Source organism: Poecilia latipinna, unplaced genomic scaffold, assembly GCF_001443285.1.
Source record: "Poecilia latipinna isolate Pla-1442-1.1 unplaced genomic scaffold, P_latipinna-1.0 Scaffold5536, whole genome shotgun sequence".
Lineage (NCBI taxonomy): Eukaryota > Metazoa > Chordata > Actinopteri > Cyprinodontiformes > Poeciliidae > Poecilia > Poecilia latipinna.
In genome coordinates, this window is record NW_015118152.1 from 1 (window position 1) to 8,919 (window position 8,919).

Consider the following 8,919-nt stretch of genomic DNA (forward strand, 5'->3'; position numbering starts at 1 on the left):
AGACCAACACAAAGTAAGGGAGGACTGAAAGAAAACTATACATGGCTGCATTTATACAAACAGAAACCTGAGAAGTGTGGCTGATTACCACCAGTGGAGTCTGGACTTTGATTAAGCCAAACATGATCTAATCCATACTTCACTGTTAGTCCCAACTCTTTTTCAGACAAACAGATATTTTGCAAGGTTTCATCCATTTACCCATGAGCTCATCTACTTGTCCTTAAACATTTGTTAGTTTGTAAATATTTTAAATTTAGTAAACATAAATAAAAAAATAATAAATAAATAAAAAACAGGCACTTTAAAAGTCAGGAGTGCCATCTATTATTGTAAAGCTTTAAAATATTCATGTTCAACTAAATAAATGTTTAATTGGAAAGTACTTTTAAATGTAGCAATTATTTATTTCCTATTTGAAATGCGATTACAAAAATGCAATGATTGTTGCTCAATTACTTTAACTTAAGAATGAAAAACTGCAACTCCGTTTAAAAAGAGAAAAACAACAATTAGCTCATGTTACGCTTTAGTTTTAAACAGTTGCGTAAATACTGACACTGTAAAGCGAGGGTACTTTATTTAACTTTGTACTCTGAGGTTCTAAATTCTAAAAAAATAATATTTTCGTGAATGGAAAACTGTTCAGAACAGACCCATCCTTTCACATGCTTGCTACATCCCATGGCTACAGAACATAGGATTTTAATGTGGCTATATCATGTATTTTTTTTTAAATCCTTTTTTTCTATTTTTTTTTTATCGTTCATGTGTAATATTCTAATGTTCTAAGAAGCTGAAACTGGGATTGTTACCTAAAACAAATCATCCTCGTGAATCACAGACAAGTGCATACTAGTATATGACACAGTCTCACTTTTCCAATAGCATTACCGCAAAGAATTACCGTTTCAACGATATCTTTACTAGACTCAAGCACCTTTAACATCATAACGAAAGGCAGGTCAGCTAGAACGTTAAACCAGAACATTGTTTTCATAAGCATAGGAATTACTGGATTATACTTCCAATTGAACCTGTTGAACAAGACTGCGAAATGGATACTGTGTGAATACTGGATGGTAAAACCAAATGCATACAATTTCTAAATGGCTCTTTAATGTCACAAAGGATTACATTCAAAACAACCTAGTGGAAAAATTGCCTTAATTGTAGGAAGGGTTTCAGTGCAAACACCCTGTTGTGTCTTCCAGCATAGCAACAAGTGACAAGGAAGTCCAGGACCCCCAGAGATGCTGCAGCAGCAGTCAACAGGAGCCGGGTCGCTGCCCCTCCGCATGGGATCACTTCTTCTTTATTAGGTTTTATTTGAGTCATGGGTTCCTATCATGATTTGACAGAGTTCTAAGACAAAGATGGTTTTTCTAGGACCAACACTGTAGGGAGATGTCATGTCTTATTTCAGCTGTACTGCATATTTCAGTAGTGATTCTCACAGAGGAGAAGCTGACCCATTTTTTTAAAACAGACTTTTAAAAAAAAGAAAAAAAAACTGCTTACTGCTAAAAATAAATAAATAAATAAATAAATAAATAAATAAATAAATAAATAAATAAAAATAAAAGGATGTCGGCAGAGAGCAGAAAACTGCACTGTCAGGCTGGTTCAGGATTTGTCAGTCTGGGATCAGCTACAATAAATCAAAAGCAAAGCCCGTGTTACCAGAGTTAGCCGGGTCATTCTTTTCAAGACATTATTTTCACAGAGTTGTGTTCAGTCCAAATATTTTTCATGCTTCTGTTGTCCAGAAAAATAAATAAATAAATAAATAAATAAATAAATAAATAAATAAATAAATAGAATGACAGAAACCTGGTTGGCTTGTGGTGATGTCAACATCAATTTGACTCCGAGCCATCCAAAACAATGCCCTGGCAGCAATATGACAGACAGACAGGCCTGAAACAAGCCTCACTGACTGACTGGTGATCAAGCAACAAGATAACCGGGCAGTGAAGGAATACAGCCAACATTCCCTGTGGTAAACATGTCAGCATGAGCTGGCTTCGCCCCAAAACGAGGCACAAAAATCTATAACTGTACTTTTACTTTACACTAAAAGGACCAAACAGGTCACTAAGGCAATACATTTGCTAATGAATACCTAAGCCAGTAGTTTTAATTATTTTTAAGTGCATCCACATCCATGTTCTTCAGCTAAATTCAAACTGTAACAATGAAGAATTATGGACTTGTACCGTTTAATTTATGCACCGGCTGGTGTAGGCCAAACAGGAGTGGCGAGGGAAAGGTTGTGGGTGATAAAACCATAAACAGCGGGCTCATACTGCAGCCTTTCTTTCCTGTATGCTACATTATAACTGAGCAAACAACACTGCTGCTAATCATTGATAGGGGCTGATAAGATTAGAAAACATTGCGGTTACACATTACAGGTCCACCGTTTAACTTTTTCACATTATTTATATATATATTTTTTTAATGCGGTATTCTGAGAAACTGGAGGGAATGGGACTGATGAAAAATTACCGACGTAATCTAGAAAACACTGAAATTACTTCCTGAAACTAGACTCATGGGATTCTGAAGATGACCTGTGATTTTCAATCTATTTGACTTATCCGCTGAATATACAAATCACTATAAAATCTGCACAAGTTTACAGGTGTTGAAAAGGAGTGTCATGATGCAAGCAAATTAGCACATGAAGAGATAGCAAAACATGTATTTCATAAATAATTTAATAGACAACAGTCATATGATCTCACTCATGAAAAGACATGTGATGCAGGTAAACTATCCTCAGTGCTATAAAAGTTGAAGTGATTATTCTGGAAACAGTTTAGCCAGGCTGGTAGGCAATCATCAACTCAACTCTGCAATAAATCTAGACAAAAACGGGTCAGGATATAGAAACATGGGATTGTTTAATAGCGCACAAAAAAATGAAGGTGCATACCAGAATCAATTTTGGATGACTAAGGTCTAAATTTAGGAAAATGTGTAAAATGTTTTAATTTTCAGAATTTTCTCAGTCAAATGGTGCTACTTAAACAAATCAGTGTCATCATAAATACACTGATCAATCCACTAGGTTTAAAGCCCAGGAACATCAACAAAGAATGACTTTCCTCTATTTTGGTGCCATTACTAACCTTTGCTAAAACTGTGTTTAGTTGTCGTTTGTATTTGGGTCTTTCCATCTTCAGTTTTGTGTTCAGTTGGTGAAACGTAAGCTCAGTGCAATATTCCACTTCTTCACCTTCGAAAATAACCATTTTGCTTTCAGAGTATATGCTTAGTTTGCACAGTAATTCAACTGTATAATAAAACACCCAATAATTAGAGTGATGGGTTACCATCTTCATATTATCGTGCAATTTAAAAGGCAAGGCCAAACACACAAACTGTGATCAAACTGTGGCATCTCCTCAAAAATAGCTTTTAATCTGTAATTGCAGGAAGCAGCTTCAAGGGTTTTATTTTTACATTTCAAGTACAAATAAGCATATAATTCACTACCTCATATGATATTATTACAATTTAACATTGCAAAGCCTAACTGTAAAGTCCAAGCTGCCAAAATGGTGTTTAGATGAGAAGATATTTTTTTAAAGGACAAACCAAAAAGTCTGTTAATGTTTTAAAACTCATATGACAGCAATTTACTGGTGTGACACATCAGTGAATAAATATATCATAAGCCCACAAAACGTCCAGATCAGATCTAAAAATTGAAAATGATTTATGTATTCATTTCATATATGCTGTAATATCTGGTTTGTAAGAAAAATGTCAGCAGGATGTATTTTTGTTTCAACACAGACTGTTTGAAAGATGAATGTAGTACAATCTACAGTACTAATGAAATCTCTTGACTGACTATTACAAATCATTTAAAACACCATAGATGTTTAAAATTTCAACCTTATTTGCTCTTTCACGTTAACGTGAATGTGTGATAAACTGCTATTGAAATGTGAACATATTGGACGAGATCTATACCAACATCTAAGAATTTCCCTCACAATAAAGCGACTTGCTGTTAAATAGATAGCAGAGGTAAATGTATCCAATTATATCGTGTGCTTTCCCTTAGGGGAGAGATTCGGGGAAAGTTTGTTTATGATTAGCTTCTCAGGTGGTCAGTTAGCCAGGTCGTGACTTTCACTTGATTGTGTCGTTCTTGCCGTAATTTTGTTTAAATATTTACGGGTTTGTTCAACCACCGAGTAAAACGGTTTCTTTTTTAAACCATTACCCGCACACTGCCCAACAATCTTCACAAATTACCAGAGAACAGTTATGCTGGCGTTAGCTTTATAGTTGATCATTAGCAGCAGGTAACCATTCCAGAAAATGATAGCTGGTAGACATGTTTACGTATAAACACAAAGTAAAGAAAACCATATACCATTCATTTGTTAATAAACTCGTCTTCAGGTGCCTTACCTGTTTTGCGAGTTTCCCGAAGAGGGAAAGCTTCAGAGAGCCAACATCCAGACAGAAAAATCCAGGTAGCCAGCAATAACACAGACCCATGGCGTCTCTCCATCATCCAAGTTTAGCTAACGAAATGTTAGCCAACTGAAACTGTCCTAAATAAACGGCTGATATAATACCGAATTACGTGATTTAAACATTGATTACCAATTTACTGTCAGTGTAAGCTACACATAAGAGCGCATTTTGGGGCTGTTTTAGCCAGATGCTACTCGCCGGGCTAACTAGCTTGAGCTAGCATGTCGAGGCTAGGAGTTTCAGCTGACGACAGCAAACGCAACTCCGACATGAAGCGTTCCGTTGTCCATAGAGACCAAAAACAGCGGCCACCTTTCGCGAACTGTCATATTTGATGAAAACGTCCAAGCCTTATTTACATAAACATAATCTCAGAAAAAATAAATCAACAGTCCTTTGGTATCATGAAACGCCTCTCCCCCAAAGCGCCATGTTCCTGTACATCACAGAATAGGGGCGTAAAAATCCATGTGACTGGCAGTTACCTAAACCAATCAAAAGGAAGAATGCCTTTAGCTTGTACTTGTATGGCCAATCAGCGTGTAGTTTTCTTATCAGTCAAGCGAATTCACTGATTTGTATCAAAGCAGAGGAAAGTCTTTTACTCCCAATCTCTTGACTGACGTGTTACGCAATGGAAGAAGGCATACCATAATAAAATGCTCATTTCTGGATTTATAACCAATTATAAATAAATAACTGACACAGTCAGTCTTCTTTATAAGCTAGTTTTGCTTTTTAAAACTCTGATGCTGCTACCTCAGCAGATAATGGCAGAAGAGCAAGAAAAGAAAAGAGACCCCCTAACCCCTGTAGATGAAATCCAACATCTTGTTGCACACACACTAAAGCACTTTTATTTTCTTTGTCAAATCTGCCCCTTATAAAAACATATTAGAGAGCCATTGTTGAAAGAAAGCCACAGAGTGGTACCATTTTTAGCTTGTCACAAATTAATATGGGTAACACATCAAACAAGTGGAAAAAGGCAACATGCAAAACAGTATTTGAGTTGGAAAACTATACAGGACATGACTGTGAACACATAATCTCTTTAGTGAAACATGGTGATGGCAGTATCATGTTCAGGGAATAAAATTCTTTACCAGGGACAGAGAAGATGCAGGTCAGAGTTGATGGGACAATGGAATCCCATAAGAAAATGCACACCACCATTTTCCAGATTTTTGTTGCAAAAGGTTTTGAAAGTTATGTGTGACATTCTCAGTTATGCAATATTTTATGTTGGTCTGTCAGATGAAATCCAAATGACATTCTAGTTTATGAATTCAACATGACAAAATGTGAAAGATATCAAGGGGGCATGAATATTTTTACAAGGCATTCTATATGATTATGATTTGATATGCCAATTTAAAAAGAGAAACCAATTATTTTTGAAATTTTGAAATTGAGATGTGTATGTTTTGATATCTAGTAAGAATCAAGAAGTAATTTGTTCTGACAGTTCATATAGAATATTTTGTCTACAGAAATATGCAATATTTTGTGAGTCTGTGTTTTTAATACGTATCTATATGTAACTTTTTCACAACATTAAAGTGAGTAAGAGCAATCTAACACAGGTACAGTGAAATAATCTGCATTTGCTTTAATCAGATGACAAAGGTTTTTTTTTTTCTTTTTTTTTTTCTTAAACCGATGTTTCTGATATGCCTGCAAGTTTACAAATCAGTAGGCCTATGAATGACAAAATTATCTGCTCTGATTAACTGATGAAGGAGGAGGAGGCAATGCGTGGCATACAGGGAATCTCTCTGGGATTGAGGACAGAGACGTCAGGTTGCTTCTTACACTCTAGATCACGAATCCGCAACAGAGTGTCAGTGACTCGGGCACAAAGCGAACGAGGCAGAGATCCGCAACATCATCTGCTTGGAAAGTTAAAACATCACCCACAGCACGGTGAGCATCTTTTGGTTCCTTTGTACAATTGTGTTATTTCTTTAGCTTTGTATCTTTTGAAAAAAAAATTGTTTTGCTATTAGGAAGAAACTACAGAATGTGAAACCCTATTTTTGATTTCTTGTTTATTTTAGCAACTTTCTATGTTCGCTAACATTTTCTGATAAGCTTAAAATTAAAGTCCAGCTTCTTCTCTTAGGCAAATTTTGCTACAGTATTTATGTTTCTAACAAGTGGTATCCTTTTCATGAAAACTATACTCTAAGTGCTAACCAATGTCTTATTTTACACTACAGGCAATGAGCAATTATAGTATATAGCTTCATTCCAACCGATTTTATCTCACATGAACCGCTATCTGACATTAAAAAAAAGAGCACCAGATTCTGTTTCTGTCACCTTCCATTCATGTGTTTCTGTGTCTCCCTAAGGTAGCCCCAGAGAAACATGGCATTTGCTGGGATGTTGAGTGAAGAGGACGTCAAAGCTGCAGTCCAAGCTTGTCAAGGTGAGTCAGATAATATGCACAAATCTGCTTGCAAGAAGATATATATAAAGAGCAGAAAAATCCTCTTTAATTTAAGGAAATACACACATATGTACAGAGAGACACAGCTAACACTCCTGAGGGGAAGCATTGCACTGTGTTGTTCACAGAAGGGTGAGGGCAGGGATCCTGCTGGTTACCAGGCAAACCCACGGCAGGAGACTGGTTACCAACCAGGGACCAGTTGGAAGGCTTTTCATCAGACATCCCTAACATAGCTGACCCAATAGCACAAGCTATTGCATGCCGAGACATTTAATTATTTATCTTTAGCAATTATGTCTGCATGGCAAGGCATGCAAAGCAAGCTCTGTTGCTGGTTCTTTCTATTTTCATGCTTTGGCAGGTCAAGAAAATATGAGCAAGTTTTTCAAAGTAAAATAAACATTTCTACGAAATGGCTACACTAGAGGATGTGACACAATAAATGAATTCATCATTTTAGAGATCCTCTTCAGTGTGAGTCTTTTGAGCTATTTCAGGGTGTCTTCTTGCAAAAACCTCCATAAGTTGAGAAGTTTTGGCATTTAAGTTTGCATTAAAACCTGAGGCAATATTTGTTTTCCTTGTGCTGTTTAAAAAGCACAGGAGCAAAGCCTACAATGTGCTTCAGGGTGTATATTGGTAAATGTCATTGGCAGAAGAATGAAAGTCATCTGAGCGAATGAGTAAATGCAACGTCTCTATTCAGACCCCCACTATTCGTTCTTTAATGTCATTCAGCGATTGACCATTCACTCTCTCACTCACTCACGCATGTGTCTGTTTCTTGTGGTTGCTCCATTTCATGTTCTGTCTCCTCTCTCTCTCTTTCTGCCTGACCCATGTACTGTAGCTCCAGGCACATTTGACTTCAAGATGTTCTTTGCACAAGTGGGACTGACTGGCTTGTCTGAGGCAGACAGGAAGAAAGTGTTTACTGTCCTGGACCAAGACAAGAGCGGATTCATTGAGGAAGAGGAGCTGAAGTAAGGATAGAGGTGTAAACACAAACCACAGTTTGGGCCCCAAAGATATTGTAAATCAAACATTTTTAAGGCACATCATGTTGTGCGCATGAAGATAAGGTATCGGAGAATAGGGTATGAAATTACGACTATGCGTTTATGTATTTATTCTTATTGCGCGGTCCTCTTTTAGATTGTTCCTGCAGAACTTCTGTCCAGCTGCCAGAGAGCTCACGGTGGCCGAAACGAAGGCTTTGATGGCAGCAGGGGATAAAGACAGCGATGGCAAAATTGGGATAGAAGGTAACAAAATATTTTTAAAAAAAAGTGATGCAAAAACAGAAGAATATTCTGTAGCAACTAACGTCTGTCCATTTGTTTCCTCCCTCCAGAGTTCTGTGATCTTTTGAACTGAAGATGGAAATACTCAGATCATGAATTTGGAGTTCTTCACTCTTCATTGGCTGATGAAAAAAAAGGACCAAATTTTGCACCTGCTTGCTAGTTTCGTATTTGATTTCTTAACACGTGAAAAAGGTTGAAAAGGCCAAACGTGGATGTCTGCATCGAATCAATCTGGTCTTCTGAATGGAATAAAAAATGGATTTCAGGTGTTGTACCACTGTCGTCTGTTGTTTTTTTCGTTATCTCTTTGAAGTTATTTTAAGATATGGTGAAATGATCTCAGGTCTTCTTAATCGTCCCCAAAAGGTCCAGATACCTAGTCCTTTTTACACTGATACCTCTCAATTAAACTCAATTAAATTAAATGTTTCAGTGGGTCGCTGGTTCAATTCCTCACCCTTGTTGCTTGTGTCTTTGGGCCAGGCGCTTTACCTGCCAGCTGGGGTTGGTCAGAAGGGCTGATGGTGCAAAATGGCAGCCTTGCTTCTGTCAGACTGCCCCAGGGCAGTTGTGGCTACAGACCAGTAGCTTGCCATCGTCACCATGTGCTCTTTGAAGCCACAAAATATTATAAATTATTCTAAATAAAAT

General features: G+C 37.0%; 1 protein-coding gene across 2 annotated transcripts; it reads left to right on the forward strand.

Annotated features, from left to right (window-relative positions):
• Positions 1-6,283: 6,283 nt before the first annotated feature.
• On the forward strand, positions 6,284-8,539 carry LOC106943599 (parvalbumin beta-like). Of its 2 annotated transcripts, none has more exons than XM_015026912.1 (5): positions 6,284-6,429; positions 6,861-6,937; positions 7,812-7,944; positions 8,117-8,226; positions 8,316-8,539. In XM_015026912.1, the coding sequence occupies exons 2-5, from the start codon at positions 6,877-6,879 to the stop codon at positions 8,336-8,338; spliced, it is 327 nt and encodes a 108-aa protein (XP_014882398.1). In that variant the 5' UTR covers positions 6,284-6,429; positions 6,861-6,876; the 3' UTR covers positions 8,339-8,539. The 2 variants fall into 2 exon arrangements, with proteins under 2 accessions (XP_014882398.1, XP_014882399.1); XM_015026913.1 differs by having other exon boundaries at positions 6,865-6,937.
• Positions 8,540-8,919: the final 380 nt, after the last annotated feature.

Coding starts and splice junctions, on each gene's coding strand:
- LOC106943599 (XM_015026912.1), top strand. CDS start 6,877: ATGGCATTTGCTGGGATGTTGAGTGAAGAGGACGTCAAAGCTGCAGTC. Junction 7,945..8,116: donor ATTGAGGAAGAGGAGCTGAA/GTAAGGATAGAG, acceptor GTCCTCTTTTAG/ATTGTTCCTGCAGAACTTCT. Junction 8,227..8,315: donor TGGCAAAATTGGGATAGAAG/GTAACAAAATAT, acceptor TCCTCCCTCCAG/AGTTCTGTGATCTTTTGAAC.